At 37.4% G+C, this 25,471-nt stretch overlaps 1 protein-coding gene and 1 long non-coding RNA gene across 4 annotated transcripts; one reads left to right on the top strand and one right to left on the bottom strand.

Moving 5' to 3' along the window:
• Positions 1–6,214: 6,214 nt before the first annotated feature.
• LOC122721697 lies at positions 6,215–8,084 on the bottom strand. 3 transcript variants are annotated; one of them, XR_006348427.1, is made up of 3 exons: positions 7,784–8,084; positions 7,588–7,678; positions 6,215–6,447 (listed from the first exon to the last, which is right to left on the bottom strand). It is a non-coding gene; the product is annotated as an uncharacterized LOC122721697 (long non-coding RNA). The 3 variants fall into 3 exon arrangements; XR_006348428.1 differs by having other exon boundaries at positions 6,215–6,469; positions 7,588–7,674; XR_006348426.1 differs by having other exon boundaries at positions 7,588–7,674.
• Positions 8,085–13,686: 5,602 nt separating this feature from the next.
• On the top strand, positions 13,687–18,518 carry LOC110600639 (tRNA (guanine(10)-N2)-methyltransferase homolog). The gene is made up of 7 exons (XM_021737517.2): positions 13,687–14,078; positions 14,223–14,488; positions 15,337–15,548; positions 16,457–16,774; positions 16,889–16,963; positions 17,379–17,453; positions 17,651–18,518. The coding sequence occupies exons 2-7, from the start codon at positions 14,299–14,301 to the stop codon at positions 18,197–18,199; spliced, it is 1,419 nt and encodes a 472-aa protein (XP_021593209.1). The 5' UTR covers positions 13,687–14,078; positions 14,223–14,298; the 3' UTR covers positions 18,200–18,518.
• Positions 18,519–25,471: the final 6,953 nt, after the last annotated feature.

Raw genomic sequence — 25,471 nt, 5'->3', positions numbered from 1 at the left:
CAGTATAGTTATGTAATGAGGTTTATGGATGTTAGTGTGTGCTTGACCATAGATTGTTGTTATCCCTTTTATTACATGATCTTAGAGATTTTATGATGTTTATGTAAACCAACTCAGCATATGTTATGTCACCCTTTTGGGGCACTGATGGGATCCCACAGAGGGATCAATGTTATGTTTATGTTATGCACAGGTTGAGTTTGGTTGATGAGTATGGAAAGAAAAGTTTTAATTTTTATGTATGTTGTTGATCATGTATGGGATTATACAGGTTTACAGGTTATATGTCAGGCTTGCTACGGGTCCCGGCGGCCTTAAGCCGATCTAGATCCTAGCGCCGGTAGCGGTCCGATTTTCGGGTCGTTACAGAATGGTATCAGAGCCCTAGGTTCATATGGTCGGACCTAGAGTGTCGGGCTCATAGATGTTAGAGAAGGTCAAGCACAATAGGAGAAGATCATGTCCACTAGGATAGGATGTGGAGTCCTGTCTTGCATGATGATGTGAAATGCCATGATAATATGCATGTGCATCAATGATATGCTATGATATGTGATGTATGCGATGCGGGTTCATGTGTGCCCACATGAACCATATGATGCTAATGTTTGTGCTATGTGTACTGTTTTTCAGAAAACAGGATGAGGGGAACTCGTCGATCAGCAAGATTGACTGGAGTACCACCTGAGGATGAGGGCATGAGCGCCCGTCCTCCAGCATTGCCTAGGGCAATGTCTAGTAGGTCCAACCGAGAAAGAGCAGCAAGAGACCCTAGAAGGTCGTTGGATCTGGGTAGAAGCATATCAGTCAGAGGAACAGTTCAGGGAGGAATGTCTGAGAGCATGGGGGATGATATGGATGTAGAGCAGAGGAGGGATGGCAGTCTGGGAGTTAGCATGTCAGAGGAAGGTATGGGAGAGTCCCAAGGAGGCACTCAGGCCTCGGGATTTGTTCAGCCACCTCACTACCCACATTTCTCGCAACATCCCGGGTATTCGATGGGAGGTACGTCGGATTACCCTAGTTTCACCCCTTATCCCACACAGATGCCATACCCACCATACTACCCACCATACTCTCAGTACCCAATGTATCCACCTCCACCCTACTATTCAAATCCAGCAAACCCTACCTCAGAAAATGTTGCACCACCTCCACCACCTGCAGAACCAGCAGCCCCAGTTGTTCAGCCACCTAGACCTAGCTCAGCCAGTGGGAGCAAGGTTAAGATGACCGACTACATGAAATTGGGTGCTCCTCAGTATGAAAAAGGGGATGACCCATTTGTGTACCTTGAAAGGGTTAAAGTAATCACAAATGAGATTGGGGCTGATGACAGTAGAGCTATTCAGATGGCCGGGTTCACGCTTAAGTGCAAGAAGGCACGGGAGTGGTTCAAGAATTATGTGAACCCGAGAGTGGACATCATGACTTGGGAAGAGTTTGCAAACGAGTTTGCAGGTGAGCTTTTCCCGATAGTTCAAGGGAGCTGAAGATGATAGAGTTTGAACAGTTGAGGCAGACGGACGAAATGAGTGTGGAGGAGTACACCGACAGATTTTTGGAGCTGTTGCCTTTTGCTGGGCAGAGTCTGGATACAGATTCGAAGAGGTCAATGAGGTATGTCATGAAACTCCATTCCAGGTATTCCTCCTTGATTCAGTCAGTGGACAGGGAGAGCTTCCATGCCATAGTAGATATGGCCAGGAAAATGGAGGCCAGTGCCATCGTTCAGGGGACAGTTAAGCAGTCAGTGGCACAGTCTTCCGGTTCTAAAACTCCGGGTGGGGGAAGATTAGATCCCTCTACCCTGAGTGCAGCAGCTTCAGGCAGTAAGAGATGGGGTAAGCCCAAGGGTAAGAAGAACAAGTTCTGGAATAAAGTCAAGTCCAGTCTGGGATTTGGGAGTGGCTCAAGCTCTGGTGCGGATAATGCAGTTTGTGCGAGGTGTGGTAAGCCACACAGGGGAGTATGTCGGTTTGGGACGAACACCTGTTTCAGATATGGTCAAGAGGGGCATATGGCTCGAGATTGTCCAAGAGCAGTCCCGATGGCTCAGTCCCAGCAGACAGCTTCAGGCAGTGTGGCGCAGCCAGCAGCTCCAGCCATGACTCAGGCCAGTGGCAGAGGCAGAGGGAGAGGGGCAGCCTCTTCTTCAGCGGGTTTCAGAGGTGAAGGTCCATCAGCTCCAGCACAGATCTTCACAATGACACAGCAGGAGGCAGATGCATCTAACACCGTGGTGGCAGGTAACTTAATTATTGGTTGTTCAGATGTATATGCCTTGATGGACCCTAGTGCATCTCATTCTTTTATCGCTCCGAGAGCCGTGGGGAGGTTGGGTCTGATGACTTCTGGGTTAGAGTGTCCTCTCTGTGTCAGTGGACCCAAGTGTGATCCATCTGTGGCAGATTCAGTCTGCCAGTGTAGTCCTGTATTTGTTGAGGGAAGATGCTTGTCCGCCGACCTAGTGGTTCTAGATTTGACAGATTTTGACGTCATTCTAGGGATGGACTGGTTATCTACCCATGGTGCTACCTTGGACTGCAGGGACAAGGTAGTCAGGTTCAGAGGTCAGGATGGGTCTGAGGTTGTCTTCAGAGGAGACAGGAGGGGTACACCTAGAGGTCTGATATCAGCTCTTCAGGCTCGTAGGTTGCTCAGGAGGGGATGTCAAGGGTATTTGGCTCATGTGAGAGAGCTTAGCAGTCAGGTTAGAGAGCCCGCCTCGGTGCCAGTGGTTAGAGAGTTCTTAGATGTGTTCCCAGACGAACTGCCAGGTTTACCACCTGCTAGGGAGATAGAGTTCGAGATAGAACTGATGCCTGGAACCCGACCGATCTCTATTCCTCCCTACAGGATGGTGCCAACAGAATTGAAAGAGTTGAAGGAGCAGTTGCAGGAGCTGGTAGACAAGGGCTTCATTCGACCGAGTACCTCACCCTGGGGTGCTCCAGTTTTGTTTGTGAGAAAGAAGGATGGATCCCTTAGACTTTGTATCGACTACAGGCAGTTGAACAAAGTCACTACCGAGAACAAGTACCCATTACCAAGGATCGACGATCTATTCGACCAGCTAGCAGGAGCGGGTTGTTTCTCCAAAATAGATCTGAGGTCCGGGTATCATCAGTTGAGGATCAGGGAAGAGGATGTACCAAAGACAGCTTTCAGGACCAGATATGGGCATTTTGAGTTCCTTGTAATGCCGTTCGGGTTAACCAACGCCCCTGCAGCATTCATGGACCTCATGAACAGAGTGTTTAGCCAATACCTGGATCATTTTGTTATTGTCTTCATAGATGATATCTTAGTGTATTCCAGGAATGCAGAGGAACATGCCCATCATCTGAGGTTGGTTCTGTAGACTTTAAGGGAGCATGGCTTGTACGCCAAGTTCTCTAAATGTGAGTTCTGGCTGAGGAGCATTTCGTTCTTGGGGCATGTAGTGTCAGAGAATGGGATTGAGGTGGACCCCAAGAAGACAGAAATTGTGGCTAACTGGCCTAGACCCACTTCAGTGACAGAGATAAGGAGTTTCTTGGGTTTGGCAGGTTACTACAGGAGGTTCGTTCAGGACTTCTCAAAGATAGCAGCTCCTCTGACCAGACTAACCAGGAAGAATCAGAAATTTGTGTGGACCGACCAGTGCGAAGAGAGTTTTGAAGAGCTTAAGAAGAGGTTGACTTCAGCACCAGTGTTAGCTCTGCCATCTAGTGATGAAGACTTTACAGTCTTTTGTGATGCGTCCCGTGTGGGACTGGGTTGCGTACTGATGCAGAATGAGAGGGTGATTGCTTATGCTTCTAGGCAGCTGAAGAAGCATGAGTTGAATTACCCCACACATGACCTGGAGATGCCAGCAGTAATCTTTGCACTCAAGATGTGGAGGCACTACCTCTATGGGGTTAAATGTGAGATCTTTACAGATCATAAGAGCCTGCAATACATCCTGAGTCAAAGAGACTTGAACTTGAGACAGAGGAGATGGGTAGAACTGCTGAGTGACTATGATTGCAAGATTCAGTATCATCCGGGTAAGGCGAATGTCGTGGCAGACGCCCTAAGCCGGAAGTCACTAGGTAGTTTATCCCACATATCAGCAGAGAGGAGGCCAGTGGTGAAGGAGTTTTACAAGCTCATTGAGGAAGGTTCACAGATGGAGTTATCTGGTACAGGTGCCTTGGTGGCCCAGATGAGAGTGGCACCCGTGTTTCTGGAGCAGGTGGCTCAGAAACAGCATGAGGACCCGGAGTTAGTGAAGATTGCCAGGACTGTTCAGTCAGGCAATGGTAGTGAGTTCAGATTCGACAGCAAGGGGATCCTCCGCTATGGGAGTCGATTGTGTGTACCAGATGACATAGGGTTAAAAGGAGACATTATGAGAGAGGCTCATAATGCAAGATACAGCATTCACCCCGGAGCCACCAAGATGTATCAAGATCTGAAGAAGGTTTATTGGTGGCCAGCTATGAAGAGAGAAGTGGCACAGTTTGTGTCAGCCTGCGAAGTATGTCAGAGGGTGAAGCTGGAACATCAGAAGCCGGCTGGAATGCTTAACCCGCTACCTATTCCAGAGTGGAAATGGGAGAATATAGCTATGGACTTCGTAGTGGGGTTACCGGCGACGTCCAACAGATTGGACTCCATATGGGTGATTGTGGACAGACTCACCAAATCTGCTCACTTCATCCCTGTCAGGAGTGGCTATTCTGTGGACAAGTTGGCGCAGGTGTACGTTGATGAGATAGTCAGACTGCATGGGGTTCCTGTTTCTATAGTGTCAAATAGAGGGCCCCAGTTCACCTCCAGGTTTTGGCGGAGTCTGCAGGATGCCATGGGTACCAGGTTAGATTTCAGCACTGCCTTCCATCCACAGACAGACGGACAGTCAGAGAGGACCATCCAGACCATAGAAGATATGCTAAGGATGTGTGTGCTGAACTTTGGCGGTTCTTGGAGGCAACATCTACCTTTGGTGGAGTTTGCCTACAATAACAGCCATCATGCTAGCATCGGGATGGCTCCATATGAAGCTTTATATGGGAGGAAGTGCAGGTCACCTGTTTGCTGGGAGGAAGTTGGAGAAAAGGCCTTGGCGAGGCCTGAGCTAGTAGAGATCACCAGCAGGGTGGTACCCTTAATCAGAGAAAGAATCAAGACTGCTGCAAGCAGACAGAAGAGTTATGCAGACATCCGCAGAAGGCAAGTAGAGTTCCAGGAGGGGGATCTGGTATTGCTCAAGGTGTCTCCAATAAAAGGAGTGGTTCGGTTCGGGAAGAAGGGTAAGCTGGCTCCGCGGTACATCGGACCCTTTGAAGTCTTGCAAAAGATTGGGAATGTATCGTACAAGCTGGATTTACCTGCTTCAATGGAGAGAATCCATCCGGTTTTCCATGTTTCTATGTTAAGAAAGTTCGTGTCAGATCCGGGCAAGGTTCTTAGTGAGCCTGATGTGGAGATCCAAGAGGATCTCACCTATGTTGAGCAACCAGTACAGATCCTAGACACCCAGATCAGGAAGCTGAGGAACAAGGAAATCCCGATGGTGAAAGTCCTTTGGAACCACCACAATCTGGAAGAGTGCACTTGGGAGACACGGGAGTCTATGCTCCGGCAATATCCTCATCTCTTTTAAGGTTAGTCTCTATGTGTTTTATGTGTATGATATGTTGTATGCCTTGCATGTGCTAGTTGAGAAACATTTGGGGACGAATGTTCTTAAGGGGGGGAGAATGTAATACCCGGCTAGACACCGGTATCGGAATTCCTACCGTCCGGTGGAATTTCGGATGTCGGGAACCTCTAGAAGGGTAAAATCATGTTTTTGTAAAATGTTTTCATGAATTTTAATGTTTTAAGTATGAAATTAAATGAGTTTTTGCAAGAAAAGTCCTTAGAGGAAAACCCAGGTTCGGCCGCCGAAAGTCAAGTTCGGCCGCCGAACATGTAACACCCCCTACCCGATTATTTAATTAATCGAGTCGGAGACATTACATTTGTAACAATTCTCTTATCTTTCCTTTACTTTGTATCATGAACATCATGACTTTTTTTTTTTTTTTCCTGAAAATCCGGCAGAGTTTCCCCTAAAATATGGACTTAATTTCACCTGTAAAAAGTAATATCACACTTCTATCAATATCAACCTTAACCCCCAAACTTCTTTCAACATCAAAACAGTTTCAATTTCGATCAAACGCTTCATAACATTTCATTAATCTCAACACAGAAACTTATACTAATCATCCACATTTACACTAAAATTAAAATATTTAACTATATCTGTTTCAAACCATATTCAACTTTATCTCTAAAACCTTATGTACATGCCATATTTCCAAAATCAAGTTCATATAAAAATTTACAAAATATACCCCAATATAGATGATGATGTAACTCTGACTGGGTTGATGCAGATCTTGATCTACTGCTCTTTGAATCTACAACCTGCGCGAGGAAAAATAAATTCCTACGCGCTTAGCAAATTGCTTAGTGGTGCTCAACTTTTTTTTATATAAATAAAAATTTAAATCAAAATTCATGTAATAACAGTAATTCAAACAAACAAACAACAAATAACTATATAACAAATCATTTGACATAAGATAAATCATATTATTATTTTACATATATACATATTTTCATTTCACAATCTTTTCTTTTTCTTCATCATGTAAAAGGTTTTATTTTCTCTTAATACTTTTATTTATTTATTATTTTTCTGTTGGCCCCTATAAATTTAAATGGGACTGTTAAGTCAGATAAGGAAACTGTAGCTGTAGGGCACAAAGTGCCAAATAACTGTATGGCTCAAAAGCCGAGTCTATGACTGTAGGATACCTTATTGTATCCCAAAAATCCGTGTAACTGTAGTGCAGTACTGCAAGATCTGTATATGGCATGCCACACCCTTAAACTAACTCACAATTCCCACCAAACTTAATACGGCCAGACTTTAAATAATTTATACATTTAAACATGAGCCAAAAATTTCAATATAGTGTAACTTTTAATTTTTTTAAACTATAATAATTTATCATATTACAACTCTGCCTTTAAACATTGTCATATCATGTAAATCTATTCATTTACTTCAACTACATAAATTACAAATTCATAATTTAATCCTTAATTAATTAACTATTATTCTTTTTATTATTATTATTTTTTTCTAATATAACTTTTTTTTTCCTATTTTTTTTCTATCACAATATACCTTATTTCATTTTTCTTTTTCTTTAAATTTCTATTTTTTTATCTTCTATTTTAAACATCATATTTACACTATATCTCACTTTTCTTATCACTTTCATTTCTCTTTTTTTTTTTTGTCACTATATCCACCCACATTATTTTTCTATCAAAGAACATAGAGTCATTTCATTATATCCATAAATTAAATTTTAGTTAAATTACATATAAATTTTAGAATTTTCTATCTATTAAATCTATTATTTCTCAAACTTTTATTATACAAATATAATTAATCTATTATTCACTTGGTCTACTTCTACTAGGATAGTAAAATTTCAAATAAAACCTAATTAACAAATTCTTGAATTGATTCAAATGGGGTTGAGCACAAACCTTAGAATTTCCAAAATATTCTACAAGCTTTACTTCTCTACTCTTCCTTTTCTTTCCCTTTGGAACTTCCACTTTTTCTTTCCACTTCTTTCTCATGAAAAAAAAAAAACCAATAAATCACATTAATACACTATTTCTCATAAATATTCACATAAAATGATAAGAAATAACCCTACAACAAAAATCCCTAACATACCTTTCAAATTTCCAAACCCTTGGTTACTATTCACTCCCCTCTCACCCTTGAAATTTCTCTTTGATTTCCCTTCTTTTCTTCAAATTCTTCTTTGGAAAGGTGTTGGGAGAAGATGGGGAATTAATTGGAGGTGAAATTTTGAAGCAATTTTGGTATAGAAGAGAAAAGATGAAAAATGGAAATTTTTTTGTGGTTCTCGGCAGAGGAAGGAGGAGAAAATGGAGGAAAAGAAATGAGTTTCTCTCGCTCTTCTAGCCTTTTCTTCTTTCTTCTTTTCTCTTTCTTTTTTTTTTTTTCCTTTTCTTTTTCTTTTTATTTGGTTGTGCCACTTGGCTTTAAATTAAAATTTAATTTTTCTATCTCTCTTCTTTTTTTTTTTTTCTTATTCTTTAAATTTACTATTTCTTTATTTTTATTTTACTATCCTTATTATTATTTTTTTTTATTTTTTTTTATTTTTATTTTTTTTTTAGGATGTTACAGAACATGCATGCGTTTTGGAGGCACGTTAGGGCCCCGAAAGTATGAGTGAGGGAAGTCCAGGTTCGGCCGCCGAAACTCAAGTTCGGCCGCCGAACATGGCATGTATGCGGAAGCACTTTCGGCCCCCGAACGTGGCCTGGCCAGCCACCTATAAAAGGGTCACTTGACCGAAATGGGTGAGCTTTCTCCCATTTTCGGCCACAGCTAGCTTCCGACCTCCCCCTTCCAAATCTAGTGTTCTTCCTTCAAATCCCCACCATTTTTCTTGAGTTTTAAGCTTGCATTGAAGGTTTTGAACTTTTGAAACAAGTTTTGGAGCTTTGGGAACTCAGGAGCTCATTTTCGTGGATCTCCAAGTTTAGGTCGTCTCCCTCTCGATCTTCAAGAGGTAAGAGCCGATCTTAAGCTCCTTATGTGTTTTGAGTAAGATTTTATGAGTTCTTTGAGTAGAAATGCATGTTAGGATATATGTTGAGTTATGGGTTAATATTGATGTTTTGAACAATGTGTGTTGATTGTGTGTGTTTGAAGTGTTGTAGTTGGGGTATATGACTGTTTGAGACCCCTAGGAACTTGTATGCATGTCCTAGTTGAGCTTTATGCATGATTTGAGGTTTTGGGAGGCAAGAGGCTCATGTGAGCCAAGTTTCTGCCCTTTGGGAAGAAACCAGGTTCGGCAGCTGAAGGAACTTTCGGCCGCCGAACCCCCTTGTGGAGGCAGCATTCGGCTGCCGAAGCTTGCCCCCGAAAGAAGACTTTCGGATCTGTCTGAGACTTTCGGCCGCCGAAGGTGCCGCCGAAAGTGCCTGACTTTCGGCTCTGGAGGGGCTTTCGGCCGCCGAACCTGCCGCCGAAAGTGCCCTGTTCAGCCATTTCTTGCATGTTTTTATGTGATGTTTTCATGATGTTTTAGGGGGTTTTTGGGGAGTATTTTAGAGTTATGTTCAAGTATGTTTGGTCCCTCATTTGAGTCCACCTGTGTAGGTTCGGACCCGAGGAACCGAGGACCCCAGCAGTGAGTTCAGCTGCTTCGGTGTTGTCAGAGTCAGCCAGAGGTGAGTGGAACTAAACTTAATCTTTTAAATTAAATGTTTTATCATGTTTCATGCATCATGATTATGCAATAGGGTGATTGCATTAGTTTCACGAATATGCCGCATTGCATCATGTGTTGTTGATGTGGGTGAATGTTGGATGACCCAATTAGTCCATGACAGGAAGACCAGGACCCCATTCTACGGCCTGGCACGGAAATGAAAGACCAGGACCCCATTCTACGGCCTGGCACGATTGTGGACTCGAAGACCAGGAGCCCAGAGGAGGCCCTGGAATAATGGTAAGTAATGTATGTATGACAGGAAGACCAGGACCCCATGCTACGGCCTGGCACAATGTTAGCTTGGACTAATTGGTGACAAGTTCACCCAACCCTTATGTGAATTGTCTGTGTTATGATGCATTTCATAGAGCATAGTGTTAATGCGTTTTAATAGCTCTACTCACTGGGCTTTTAGCTCACCCCTCTCCCTTTACCCCCAGGCTTGCAGGTACAGTATAGTGCGGGAGTCCGGATAGAGTAAACAAGTCATGTTTATGTAATAGCTAGCAATGGACATGATCAAATTGTAATGTAAAAGTACAGTATAGTTATGTAATGAGGTTTATGGATGTTAGTGTGTGCTTGACCATAGATTGTTGTTATCCCTTTTATTACATGATCTTAGAGATTTTATGATGTTTATGTAAACCAACTCAGCATATGTTATGTTACCCTTTTGGGGCACTGATGGGATCCCACAGAGGGATCAATGTTATGTTTATGTTATGCACAGGTTGAGTTTGGTTGATGAGTATGGAAAGAAAAGTTTTAATTTTTATGTATGTTGTTGATCATATATGGGATTATACAGGTTTATAGGTTATATGTCAGGCTTGCTACGGGTCCCGGCGGCCTTAAGCCGATCTGGATCCTAGCGCCGGTAGCGGTCCGATTTTTGGGTCGTTACAATCAATATTTGATTCAATAGCATCTCATCTAGTTGAACATCTTCAACTATTGTTTGCTCTCCCATTCTTTTTTGTAATTTTTCTTCAACCTCCTTATAATTTAGCAATAAGACTGCTTGTGGTGACCATCAATATGATGCTTCATCAAATACAATGTTCCTTGACACGTAGCACCGCCTTGTTGTTGGATCACAACTTCTCCAACTATTTCTATAATCATCATATACAATAAAGATACATTAAGTCGCATTCTTAACAAACTTTCCACATAGATGGTCTGATATGAAAACATAATATACACAACCAAATATGCAAAAGTGACTAACAATTGGCTTCTTCTTCATTAACTTCTCAAATAGAGATTCAAACCCAATTCTAGCTTGAGACAGTCTATTAATGACATGAGCGGCTGTTTTCATGCATTCAACCCAAAAATGAGACTGCACATTTTTGGCATGTAACATGCTTCTATATATTTCTGCTAGATATATGTTCTTTCTTTCAGCAATTCCATTATGATGTAGTGTTTTGAACAAGTTAGCTGCCGCTTTATCTTGCACCATTGCAATAATTGGATGAACTCTTGATGTATATTTTCCCTTATTATTAGTACACAAATATTTATATTTAGATCTAGTTCTTTTTTAACTTTCTCTTTGAACTCTTTGAATTTGCTTGAAACTTCTGAATTTTCTTTAAGAAAATCTATCCAAATATAACTTGAGAAGTCATCAATAAACATGATCATGTATCCAAAACTACTTATTGATGATTATTTAACTGGACCAAACACATTTGAGTGAACTATCTCTAGTAGCACCTTGGCTTTGAACTTGGACTCTTCATATGGTACTTTATGTGCCTTTCCATACTGACATCCAGCGTACTCAACATCATCTTGTACTTCTAGTTGAGGAAGTCCTTTGAGCGTTGACTTCTTCATCATCACCTTTAATTTTTAATAGCTGACATGTCCTAGCCGAGTATGCCATAAATCAGTTGTCTCATTCTTTCTTGTATTGTCAAAATATGTGGTTTGGAGAGTCATCACACAAATTGACTCAAACCACTTGCCTTCCATGTTGGCTCACTTGTTACTTTCAAATTTTTGTATACCTTTACATCATCTGGTTCGAACACTAATAATTGCCATAGGTTGTCAATTGTGACACTGATAAAAAATTCTTCTTCGTACCAAGTATGTGATAAACATTCTGCAACTGTACTTGATGTGAGTTGAATTGAGGTACAACTACTGTACTATCAATGTGAGTAATTGATAGTTTTGAATTGTCAGCAGTTATAACTACTTGACTTTTCTTGTACTCTATCATATTTGAAAGCTTGTTGGCATTTCCAACCATATGATTAGAACAGTTAGAGTCAATGACCAATACATCTTTGTAGTTTACTGCTTTATCACATGCAGTCATAAAAGCCACTTTGTCTTTAGCTTCTACATGTCGATAGAAGTCTAGCTCTTTTTCAACTGCAACAGAGGCTTGCAGATCCCATTCTAGTTCACTTTCATGTGAAGTTGATGCAACAACATTGCTTTATTCTTTCTTATACCAATAATTTCGAGCAAAATGGCATTTCTTACCACAATTATAATATTCACCAATCTTTTTGAAATTTCTTTTACCTTCCCGTTCATTATTATTGTGAGTACCCTATTTTGCTCTCTCTGGTTGATAGCTTCGATATTAGCGACATTTCTGCCAATCTCCTTGATTTCTCCTTTGCTTGCATTCTCCATTCCAAAATTTCTTTTTATAATTCTTCTTTTTATTGTTGAAAAGAGGTTTATCATCATCTTTAATCATAACTCCATACATCTGCTTGTTCAGAGCCTCTTGATTAGCTAATAAATTCTCAAACTCTGTCAAGGTTGGTTCTTTGGCCCATTCTCTAATAGCAATTATCAGAACAATATATTATAGCCTTAAGTCGTGAATGATGATTCTTCTTATTCTTGAATCACCGATCTTATTCTCCGGTTCAGACTTTGAAATCTCAATGCAGATAAAATCCACTTTAGCAAAGTACTGATTGATTGTCATGCTGGCCTGTGAGATTGACCTGAGTTCATTCTCAAGTCACTGCAATATTACTTCATTTCTACGTATGAATAGTGCTGCTAGAGTGTCCCATGTATCCTTTGGTACCTCAACATCTTTAATGTGATACAGTAACTCGTCCTCAACTGTAATTGAGAATGTGTACATAGCTTTGCGGGCTTTAATTCTCCACTTTTTAGCCTCTTCATCTTATTTGGTGGTGTGACCTCACTTCTCTAAAAAATACTTCACAAATCTTGAGTCAGCAAATAGTATTGTATACAAATACTCCACATGCTATAATTATCGTGGTTGAACTTTTAAATCGAACTAGATGAACTAGCTCGATATGCTATAGTAACTTAGAATGTTGAAAAATAGTATATGAATAATTGTACCAAGAATTACACGAGAAAATTTTTCAAAAAAGATTGGAGGATCACAATGATCCACTTAAGTTTCAATTTCCTTAAATAAAATTTTCCTTAATAGCCATAATAGCTGTCCATCTCCAGAATGCTCTAATTGCAGTGCATCTGTTGAGTTTTTGTAGTATCTTTTATTTTCTGCACTCATGCTCAGGTTTCATGATTTGCTTCTCCTTTTTGTTTCTCATCTCGACAAGAAAGTTTAGATAGTTTTATTTTATGGTAGCAAGCTATGCTTGACCTACTCCCTTATAATAGTTGGGAGCTTCGGTTGCTTATTTATATTTGCTAGCATATTTGAAAAACTAGGAATAAAGCTGTGTTTATTTCTATTGTGCCTGATCCATTATCAACTTTAGTCAGGGCTCAGAATGGTGTTATAGAATGACAATATTTAGCTCATCCACAAATTCTTTCCCTATGTTTGCTATCCTTGTCTTTTGCCAGTACTTTGCATTTTTTATCTTTTCATTTTGTTGGGTGTTTAAAGGTGAATATTGATATTTCTTTTTGTTCTCGTACTTCTCAAACTAGCTTTTGTTTTTTAGTTCACAATTGGAGAGATACTATTTATAATACTGGAACAGCCGACTTTTCTTGCTCATCCTCTCTAGTAATTAAAGGTATTAGTTTAAAAGTAGCAATTCAATTTGCAGCTTGTCACCAATATCCCTTTATTTCTTTTGAAGTTAATTCGCAACATTTAGCTCATCTTATTGTATAAAATTAAGTTTTAGTTAATTAAAAATTAGATACGATCATAGTGGTAATTAAGAAATTAATCAGGATCCATCCAATCTTTTTCTGTCTCTTTCATTTCTCATATAGCTTTTACCCTCCGGATCTCTAACCCGCCCAATGCCTTAGAAGTTTCTTTAGCTCATGTACTTCATGTATTTTCTATGCAGAAATGTTCACATGATGTACTTGATCTATTTTCTGTGTAGAAATGTTCTATGTGAGCAGCTTGTCTGTTTTTGTTTATTCTCTTAAACACAATATCCTTCTTCGGATAAAAAAGACATGAGATGCCTCTGAAGCCTAAACACTGTCGTTTCAGCAAAGAAATAAAATGAATTTATAGAACCCTAGTAGACTATCCAGTCCAGACAGAAGACTGTCCCCCCCCGCTCCCAGCTAATCGCATCCACACCTCGGAGCTTTGCCGCTCGCCCCTCCGGCAGCTTATCGCGGCCTCGCTTTCTGCCTGCAGGAGCTTTCTCCGGCGACGCCTTTTTCGCTTGTTGTCTGTACCCTTCTGTAGTTGGCCTCACTGAAGGTCTAACGTCCACTGTGCTGGCTTTCCTGGTTGCGGAGGTATATTCTTTTTCTTCCTCAAGAGTCGTAGATTTCTAGGTTTCTTTTCAGTCGAAAAAGAGAAGGAAATGTGAAAGTCCTTCGATTTCTTTGCGATTCTTTTTAATTCTGTACTTTTTCCTGATTTGGTCTTTTGGATCACAGTTCTCTGCTGCAAATTCTGATCTACGTCTGTGCTGCTACAAAGCACAAGGCATACCACAGAAGAAGTAAGAGGAAGATGTGGTATCTGTGTGTGTTCTTCCACAGATTGTTGGATTACAGGAAACCAGAAGTAGAGTCTCTGGCAGAGCTTTTTGGGATTCCAGAATCTTTGGAGTGGAGGCTTCCCGAACATCACCATCCTGACTCTCCTTTTCATTTTGTCTATCTACCGAATGAAGAGGCTGCTCGAAACATTGCCAACAGAAGTTAGTCATTTCTGCTCGTTCTTCCTATGGATTAATACGTTTGGTTTCCTTTTGTCAAATGTTAATATGCTAGCTGTTGTAATCTCTTTTATTGTCTGGGTAACTGAAGGGGTTATGCTTTGTTTAGATTGAGGGAAATGGAGGGAAGAGAAAAGAAAATAAATTTAATTTCTCAAATTCTCTTGTTTGGACATTAAATAGAGGAGAGAAAAGAAGAGAAATGGGGAGAAATAGGGGAATTATAGTTTTCGATACTTATATTTAACCCAAAACGTTTCTCTCCAAATTGGTGGGAAATGGAGTGAAATGAAGAGAAATGAGTATTAATTATATTAAAATACTTAAATGCCCTCATTTTTGTCAAGGTTCTCTTTTTTAACTTATAAGGGTATAATTCTCATTTAACATATTTATATTTAACTGAGTAATTACATTTCTTCTTTATTAAGAGTCTATCCAAACAACTTCATTTCCCCTTCACAACTAAGTATCCAAACAAAGGGTGCAGTAACTTGTTTCTCATCATTTTTTTCTATGCATATGTATAAATGTTTTATAAAGGAAATGTTGGCTGATTCATGTAACCAATTTGATGAAACATGTTTTGCCAATTTGTGTTGAGAAGGGTGTTTGCATATATGTTTTGTTTTGAATATCAATTTATCTTTTCTCGAAGAAATGGAATATATGTTTTTCTTTTTTCTTTTTTTCATATTTAGCTATCATGAATAGGTGGTTGTGAATTTTCCAATGATACCATCACAACAATACGTCATTTTACATTTGCGCCATTTGTTGAAGCTGTAGTCTTGCCAAGAATAATTTGTTTTTAAATGAAAATTTTGTAGGTATACTTGTTAAAGGAATTTATGAAATCTGGGGAGAAGGAAGTAACTATGAGGAGTTGGAAGAAGCAATAATGAGATATCCAGATGATAGAAAGTTGCCATATTTAACTTCTGAAAGTACATTCAAGATTACTGTTGATAGTTTTGGAAAGGTGATTAGCTTCCAAGAGCAAAATGAACGTATAAAGGGGCTGGCTTATATCCCTTTCAAGGTGGGATTCTCATTATCATGTTTAGACAGGAACTTCATGATGTGCTACTTTCGGGTTTAAGACCTTTATTTTTTTTATTTATATGAGTTTTTGAGAAGGCCAACTATGTAGTGAATGAACCATGTTTTGATTGGTTGTGACATGGAAGTTAAGAACAGACATGTTGCTAAGTTCTTTGAATGCTAATTTTCCTTCCAAGTCCTTGAAAATGAAATTTTGAAGGCATTTAATCTTTATATCACTCATTTCTTGAGACTTCAATCAGCATTGATTTTTCTCTTACTCTTTACAAATTACTTCAACTGCTGTTATCTTGAATCCTGTGTCTTAATTTTTTATAAACTGTGTATTTCTCTTTTCCCTTCTTCGGTGTACTTTTCACGCACTCCAAACTAAAAGATTACTGCAGCTGGTGCTTGAATATTGAACTTACTGGTATTATATTTCTTGCTCCCAATTTAATTTGCTTTCCTAACTTGGCATTTTGAAAATGATAAGGGCATTTGAATTTGATAAATTGAATAAGCAAGAGTTTAGCTTGATGAGCTGTGAGAATAGAAGTGTAGAGGTGAGACTTGGATGGTTAGAATGATATATGTCCTGTATATGACTGATATTTGGTATCAGTCTCATGACTTTTTAAATTAAATTAACAGGAAAAATATTTTACTTATTCATTAGTAAATTGTAATATACTTTAAGAGAAAATTTATGTTGGGGCTAAAATAGGACCCACATGCCTTGCTCGTAAGACAGTATCTTTTAATTGGTCACATGACTGTCCAATATTGGTTAAATATTTTCATTTTGTGATAAATGAGGTTAATTTTAAAAATTTGTCTTACGATTCATTGAATTGTAAAGTTAAGATTTCAGTTCATGATTATGTGGCAACTTTTTTGTTACAGGGTCGAGTTAATTTAAAAAACCCAGATCATAGGTTCTGGTTAATGGAAACTGATGACTATGGAGTTAATAATGGGTTGCCACCAGTTGTCCAAAGAAGAATCTTTTTTGGCCGGGAGGTTGGTGGTGCAGACAGGAAACTCTTACCAACTTATCAGTTAAAAAGCCGCAAATATCTTGGGCCAACAGCAATGGATGCTGAAATTGCCTTCTTAATGGCCAACCAGGCATTAGTCTCACCAGGAAAACTCATCTATGACCCTTTTGTTGGCACTGGAAGCATTCTTGTTGCTGCAGCTCACTTCGGAGGAATGACAATGGTTTGCATTTTTTCTTTTGCTTTCTATTTTACACTTATTTATTTCAAATTACCTGTTTGTTAAATTGGTAGAGTTATTAGCTTGCATTAATATTAACTTATATTGATTGTTCAGGGTGCCGACATTGATATTAGAGTAGTACGTGATGGACGTGGCCCTGACTGTAATGTTTGGAGCAATTTCAAACAGGTGAAATTATGTCTAGATACTGTGTTTTTTACCTATATTTCTGAGTCTCAGAAATACTATATGGGGCTTTGCATCTCAAAACTTTATTTGTTGAGTCACAATCCTGATTTCCATTTATTTATTTATTTTTTTGGGAGGGATGGGGGTGGGGTAACTTCATGTTTCATTTAGATAGCGAATTCGGAATCCAGAGACTTCTATTGCCAATCTATATATTCTTCATTTTATCTAGTCTTCTTTCCTAGATCAATCAACCTAACAATGCCTATATATTATAAGCAAGCATTACTTGTATAATTTAAATGAAAAAATCAAATGTAAATGCTTTTACGTTAAATTTTGCCAATCCAGGTGGAACTTAAACTTTATGGTTTTTATACAACTGCATAAAACTAATTACAGTTAATCTTTGCAGTATGGATTACCTATGCCGATTGGTCTTTTAAGGGCAGACAATAATCTTCCTCCTTGGCGTCCTGGATTGAAAGAGGTAATCTTTTGTAAATATTCATTTATTGCTGCAATAATTTTTATTTTCTCCCAAATCTTTCATTCTTGTAATCTTTAAATGTTAAGTATTTTAACTTTGTAGACCATTTCTTGACTTTTTGAGTGTGAATTTTTTCCCCTCCTTTTCTATTTTTGATTGCATTGCCTTGCATTTTAATTAATTTTGCATCAAAATAGGTGTTTGATGCCATAATCTGTGACCCTCCTTATGGGGTTCGTGCTGGGGGTCGCAAGTCTGGTGGCCGAAAGTTGCTGAAGGGAGCTGTAGGCCCTTACACTGTTCCTGATGACAAGCGAACTGACCACATTCCTTCAACTGCACCTTACAGCCTAGCTGAATGCATGCATGATTTACTAGATCTTGCTGCTAAGATGCTTGTAATGGGAGGCAGACTTGTGTGCTTTTATCCTGTACTAAGAGAAGACGATACTGTTCAAATCCAATTTCCAGAGCACCAATGTTTTAAATTAGTTGCTTCTTCTGAACAGATACTAAGTTCACGTTATAGCAGGGTATTGTTAACCATGGTGAAGATAAATCCGTATACAAACGAGATTGCTGAAGCGGCTAGATTAATGCACCTGGAGTTCAAGGAGAACCATCTAAAGTGGTTAGAAGATGGTAACCTTCATTCATCTGTTTTCATGCCAGCTGATCAAATAAGTATAGATGATTCCAAGGCGAGTAAAGAATTGAAGCCAAAGTATAGAGGTAAGTATGTGTAGTCCTAACTGCATTTGTAGGCAATTTTGCTAGGGCATTAGTGTTAGGGTCTTAATTTTGACACATGTATTTTTCTTTTTCCTTCCAATTATAGGAGCTAGTTCTAGCTCACTGCAATAGTTCTAGAAGGATGTTGAATTGAATTTTCAGATTAGCCAGTTAAATGCAAATTGCAGGATAGGATGTTATCAAAATGATGTTGCGAGAACTTTTGATTTGTTGAGCAAGTATTTTAATTTTGCGGTGGTTGGTGTTTTTATTAGCGATTATCACTTGTATACTTAGGTTAATCTAGAGACTCCAGAGAGCCTTTTAGATTTGGAAAAAATTGTTTTAAGGATTATGCGATTCTATTTATGTAGTGTAAACATTGTTATCCATTCTCCGGTGAATTCTGAAATCACTTGCTAGAGAATCTAGTCTTTCTAGAGATATTTTCAAATTTTGTCTTAATTGATTTTTTTTTTTTTTGAAGAAATAGATGATTTTCAAGGTTTAACTAAAATACTAGTAGTGAGAATGAAAAGTTAGCTTATGTTCCGTTGTTCAGTAAAACTGAATTTTTTACTTCAATCAATAAAAAAAAAATTAAAATATTACAATTTAGTAGGATCTAAAATAATTTTAAATAGCACTCATACTTTTAATAAAATCTCTTAATTGGTAGGCCAGATACATTTGAATACAAGTAAAAAATTTTATCAATAAAATAAGGTATATAGTACATAAAAGTTGAACTTTATATTTTTTTTTGTTTATAATATGATTTTTTTTTAAAACTTTTTTATGATAAAGTCTATCATTTTATTTTTATTGTAATTATAGTCGAACATTTAAATTAATTTTTAACTAAAAACTCTATCAATTAAACATAATGCGTAATTTGACTTGCAATTTGCTGTGTGCATTGATAATAAGTGATTTTGATCAAAATTAATTTACATATTTAGCTATAACTAAAATAAATTGTAAAAAAATGAATTTTATTATTCAAAATTAAAAGCTCAGGTTATTGATTATAAAAAATCCTCTGAAACCCATGATTTTAAAATGTCTGGTTAACTTCTCTCCCTTTTTTTTTTTTTTTTTTTGAAATTTACTATTTAGTCTCTGAAATCCACTCCACAACCATAATCAAAAGACTAGACTTGATTTTAAAATCCAACCTATCTATCACTTGTATGTCAAGTGACAAAATCTGAAGAGCATACACAATTATATGGAGCCTGCAATGCAACTGGGAGACAAATGAACAGTGCACAAGACCCAAACATTTCTAAACAAACTAGACATAACCTCCAGCCCTTGGAAGGCCATATGTGCAGCAGCAAACCCCGAGCCCAAAGCCAAGAACCAAAATCACAAGAAGTTGAAGTCTTAGGAAAAATTTTGCTTAGACCGGTTCACGATAAATTTAAAACAGGTATAACTAAATTTCTACATAAATAAAAATAGGTGAGGTTTATTTTAATTATATTTTAGATTTATAATAAATGGGATCCAAATAAAAATTTTTCAAAAATTTTAATTAACCAAGACAAGAAAAGAAGGGAAAGACAAACCAAGATTGGAATCTTTATTAGACGACTCATAAGTGAAAATCCAACCCTGACAAAGAATGTTAAAGTTCAAAAATGTTACAAATCTCCAGCTTCAGTCATCAGGATAGTGGTTCAAATGGAAATAAATAGGAGGCGAGGTTGAACCTCGTCTATTTTCTCCAGGCATAACCTCATATGGAGACCTATTTGCAAGGTACCTGAAGGGCTTAGGTCCAACGGGACCTCGTCTGCTGTGATCAAACCGAAACTCTACAGGTTGAAACTGTCCAGGCCTAACCACATAGGGTGAGGTGTCTACATAGCCACTGAGCATACCCTCTTCCAAGACACTATCAATCCCAACTTTTTTAACTCGAACAGCAAATGATCCTGTCACACTAACCTGGATCTCATCCCCTCCTTGCAATTGATCCCAAAAATTCCAGTGGCTTAACCATGTCATATTCACATCCGTTTCTGGCTTCGCAAAGAATGCTGGCCTGTAAAACCACTCTAAACCCTTGGTAATGTTGGTGATAATGATCACGAATGAAAAGGATCCATCATATTTGTCTTTGACGATGGGATGAAAAGAATCAATTTTTGATGAATCAAATGCATAAACTACGCACAAGTTCAAGCCAGTCAGCCTGTTTCCTTCAACATGAGGCATCCTGAATTTAAACAACTGCAAATGAGTTTGATACCAGTACCAGCTTGGAATCTCACTTCCAGGGAAAAAAAAAGCTGGTTATGCCACATTCATGCAATACTGGCATCTGTTCCATAATCCATAATAATAAATATTCAGGCAAAAAGAGTCGAAAAAATGAGCAATGGAAAGGAAGGGGAAAAAAAAAGAAAAAGAGAAGAGCCAATAGAAAAGGGTGAGAGAGGACCTGGAATTTTTCTGTGAGCATTGATTCTGTTTGACAATTATCATTTCCACTTCAAAGCTGCTTTCCAAGGCTTTCAGATTGAACAAGTGAAGCAAATCCATCATCATTTTGTCAAAATCTGTCATTTTCTGCAGCTTGTACAGGCCCTCAATTTCCAACAAATTTGCACAACCATTGATTCCAACAGACTCCTTTTCTGTCCACAGTTCTCCTTTAAGTTTTTCCAGCGATTTACAGCTTACCAAATTCAATCCCCTTAAAGCTGCTGGAAGCTCTGGAAGGAATTGGAGTCTCCTACACCTGTCTAATGAAAGGAATTGAAGCAAAGTAAGGCAGACAATGCTTTCTGGTAGGGTTTGAATTGGATTACCACTTAGCTCTAACATCATTAAGGAGCATAGGCGACTAAGATCCATGGGAATAACATCATCTGATAGATTGCAGTCTTTAAGCCTTAAATCTGTCAAAAAGCGGGGCAAAATAGCTAATGAAAATCCAGTGGAATGCAATTGCGAAATAGAACTTGCTTGATTTATTGCAGTTCCAGAAGCATCACACACCTTCAATGAGTTCAACTCCACTAGTTCTTCAGGTATTTCATGGAGCTCTGAGCAACCAGACAAAAGTGGTTCTTCAAGTGACTTCATCCTAGCAATCTCTCTTGGAAGCTTCTTGAGGTTTTTGCAGCCCTTCAGATTTAATAGAATAAGCTTCTCCAAGAATCCAATGGATTTGTCAATCTCAACCAAGTTTAAGCAGCCTTTAAGTATTAACAACTCGAGATTTGGAAGTTTGGTGCAGTCAGGGAATGTGACAAGTAAATGCGAATGACTGAGGTTAAGGATCTTCAAATTTGATCGAAACTGAGCAAGAAACAAATAATCAAATGAGTTTCTGTATCATAACAAGTAATTGATCACACATAGAGGAGAAAGAAGAGTGAAGGAATTGAATCATACCTTTGGGTCCTTTCCAAACATATTGTAGACTACTGTTTCTCATGTCAAGAACTACTAGTTCCTCCAGGGAAAAAGCATTTGGTATAAATTGCAGTGGGAATCCATGCCAACTCAACCATATCAACCTTGTAGGAAAACTCTTATACCCTCCTCCGTTGAGCTTTGCATTCAAAGGGGAAGCATAACGCCACACCCACCGTAAACTTCTTGCAAATTTCTTGTTACCTCTATTGAATTTTACATTATTGAGGTGAAGCAATTTCAAGTTCCTCATTGTTGCAAATCCCTCAATTCCAACGTTCAACTCATTTGTTGGGGTTAAGTTCAATTGTTGTTTGTAGGGGATAAGGCTTCTAATTCTGTCTGTTCCCTAAATTCAGAAAAAGAAAGCAAAAAAGAACGACAGATAGTTGAATAGAAGGGTAACTCATCATAAAAGCACATGCATAAAGAGTAGAAGTATGGTTCTTACTATATTTTCTCTCATTACTTTCAATGCATCCTCAGAATTCCATATTCTCCTATGTGTTTCACCCTCGGTTGATTTTTGCTCGGCAATCTTCCTCCCCATATCTCTAAGCAATTAATGCATTGTCAATCTGTTGTCTTCATCGACTGTTACAAGGTGCCGATCAATGAGAGTTTGAATTCCAAGTGTTCTGTAAAGTTCACAGTCTTCTACTACTTTATCTACCTGATATTTCTTCTTTCCAATGTAGAAGCAAGCTATGTCAAGAAATAAATTTTTGTCACGGGGTTCTTGAAAAGAATTGTAGCTTGTTCTAAGAGTTTTCTGTATATTTTCCCCTTCAGTTTCTTCTTCTGTTTCTAATCTTCTTTTCAATTCATCCATAGACAGGCGAGAATTGCCAGATAGAGCAGAACCTAAAACTTCAAGAGCTAATGGAAGCCCACCACAAAGACCAACTATATTCTTGGAGTTTTCCATAGAAATAGAAGAAGGAATTCCTGTTGGAAATGCATGCAAATTGAAGAGCTCAAGTGATTCATTTTCATCTAGAGGTTGAACTTCAAACTTTTTATATGGTGCATGAGAACCCAATAGCCAGTCTTGTCTGGTCGTTATGATGATTTTACTTCCTTTGCTATGAAGAATATCCCACTCCCCAATAAATTCAGCGAGTTGCTCATTGTCATCTACATCATCAAGAACTATAAGAGCTTTTCTACGCTTTATAGCTTCTCTGATCATGGCAGTTCCTTCATCTTTATTATATATCTCTTCTGCTTTTTCCTTCAGAATATCTGAAAGAAGTTTCCTTTGCAACATCACCAATCCATTATTATCCTGCTCTACTTTTGCTCTAACTTCAAGAAAGCTGAAACTATCAAAGTTCTGGTAGTTAAGTATAAAAGCAATCTTGGCAAGAGGTGTTTTCCCAACTCCGCCAATCCCACAGATCATTCCAATGCTAAAATCATCTGAAGCATCCTTTAACCATGAATTAATGCCTTGTAGCCGAGTGTCCATTCCAACTAAATGCAAAGGCAAAATCAATCTTACACGGTTCAGGCTCTGGGTAACCGTTTCAACGATAGCATGAATGAATTTTGCCTCATGCCTGTTCAGATTGAGACTCATGTTTAGAAAAGATGCTGTAAAGTTCCCAGCAAGATTTCTCCTACTGATATAAGATTAAAAAAATCATTTGTATTACCTTCATCCCGTAAACTTGAAATTACTACTCATTTTACTGAAGAAGTCAATTTGAAAATTTTTTTTTCTATCCTGCTAAATTTATTTTAGCAATGACAATTTCACCATATTGAACTCAACTGTAATAAATTTAACAATTTTTTTTTTTTTGTAATTTTGAAAAACATGCACTTTGATTTCAAATATTACTTTCATTTTTTTTTTCATTTTTTTAAAATCGTAATCGTAAATAAAATCTAAAATTTAAAAATCTAGTTATTCTTTCAAATAACTGACTTTTAATTTTTAAGCTTTAAATTTTATATTATATCAATTTATAATAGAGAAAATTCCTATTTAATCCCTATAATATGGAAAAATTTACTAGTTAGTCTTTCGATTTTGAAAAATATATCAAAACGTTCTTAATATTTTAAAAAGTCTACTAATATCCCTCCATTAATTTTTTTATTAAATATTTTACTATTTAGTCTCTATGGTTTTGAAAAACTTATTAATTGGTCCTTTTAAATTTTTAAAAAGTTTACTAATTAGTTCTTCCATATCAGAGACATTTTAAACTTTTTTTTTGCAATACTTAATAACTAAAACTAATAGAGGGACTAATTAGTAAATTTTTTAAAAACGTCAAAAATATTATAATACATTTTTCTAAATCAAAGAACCAATTAGTATATTTTTCTATATCATAAAAACTAAATAGTAATTTTTTCAGCATAATATACTATTGAGGGATAAATTTACAAAAAAAAAATAATTTTTATATTATTTTATAATATTTAAAATTACAAAATATTATTAAAAGACTTCTAAAAACTATCACCAATTCTATTCTAAGTTAAAATAAGAGAAAAAGAATTTTTCTCCTGTAATAATAAAATTTTAAATTAACAAATAGTAAAAATATATTTTAATTATATTAATATATTAGAATTAATTACATGAGAATACAAAAGATTGTATTAATCACTCTAATGATTAAAGTTACATTTAATTATAATATGAAAATCAATGATCAAATAAAAATTACATTACTAAATAATTTTAATTTAAATAAACTTGACTTTTAAGGTGCGTTAAAAAAGTCCATATTGCTCTTGTATAGTCATCCACTACAGTGAGAAAGTACCTAGCTCTGACCTAATCTATCATATAGATTAATGATATAAGTGAAATGCATACAAGTACTAGCATTTGAATTAAGGCTTTCTTTATTTATAGATAATTTAGAAAGCATGGTATTTACAAAGAATTACATAGCAAGCAAGCGTAGCATTTACAACTTCAAATAAGCATTTGTTAATTTTAGTAGGCAAGAAATTTATCTGGTCGAGTTTATATAAGCCTGCTTCCTCTCTTCCCACTGCAACCACTATTTTAATCAGAGGGCCCTGTACTATACAACAAGTAGGAAAGAAGATGAGACTGAGAGAAGATGTTTTGGTTAACTTGCTCATAGAAAGAAGATTGTAATTAAATCTTGGAACATACATAACATTTTCAAGTTATATACAATTAGAAAGCACAATGGAACTAGCATGTGAAACTTTGACAATAGTGCCATTAGGCAAATAAACAGAAACATGCTTCTTACGAATTGTAAAAATTTGAACAAGGATTTATTCAAAGACATGTAATCAGTTGCACCAATATCTAATATCTAATTAGTACGTTCACAAGATTGCGCACAATAAGCATTTCGAGAAGTAAGTTTACTAGCAAAAGCCATGAGGCTGGAGTAAAAAATACATCCAGTGTAGCAATCTGATTGCTTAGTGTTAGCTGTAAGAGCTATTTTCTCTTTCACTAGTTTTGTAACTTTCTGTTGGAGGGAGTTTATCATGGCACCGAGCTCATCAATTTTAGAATATGTGTCAGGGATGCCAAGAGGAGTATCCTCTTCAGAAAAGAATCCCTCAACAATGGCTACCATTTTGTTCCCCTAAACTATGGTTCTAGGTTGTTTAGAAGATTGTCCACTAGTCTTATTTTTGATTTTATATAAATCAAGATACCTTATCATCTTAAAACACTCCCTCTGATATGGCCATCCATGTTGCAATAAGAGCAATTCCCCTTTTTAGAATCAAATCTCTTTTGTCTCCCTTGAGACTATCCATGTGCCTTATTCAACAATACAAGGGACTCCATATTCTCATTCATGCTCCCTAACACTTTCTTTTGGAACTCAAACTTG

The sequence above is a fragment of the Manihot esculenta genome, chromosome 14, assembly GCF_001659605.2.
Source record: "Manihot esculenta cultivar AM560-2 chromosome 14, M.esculenta_v8, whole genome shotgun sequence".
NCBI lineage: Eukaryota > Viridiplantae > Streptophyta > Magnoliopsida > Malpighiales > Euphorbiaceae > Manihot > Manihot esculenta.
Note: the sequence above shows the minus strand (reverse complement) of the source record. Positions and strands in the feature narration are given on the sequence as shown.

Coding starts and splice junctions, on each gene's coding strand:
- LOC110600639 (XM_021737517.2), top strand. CDS start 14,299: ATGTGGTATCTGTGTGTGTTCTTCCACAGATTGTTGGATTACAGGAAA. Junction 16,775..16,888: donor ACTTCGGAGGAATGACAATG/GTTTGCATTTTT, acceptor TTGATTGTTCAG/GGTGCCGACATTGATATTAG. Junction 16,964..17,378: donor TTTGGAGCAATTTCAAACAG/GTGAAATTATGT, acceptor TAATCTTTGCAG/TATGGATTACCTATGCCGAT.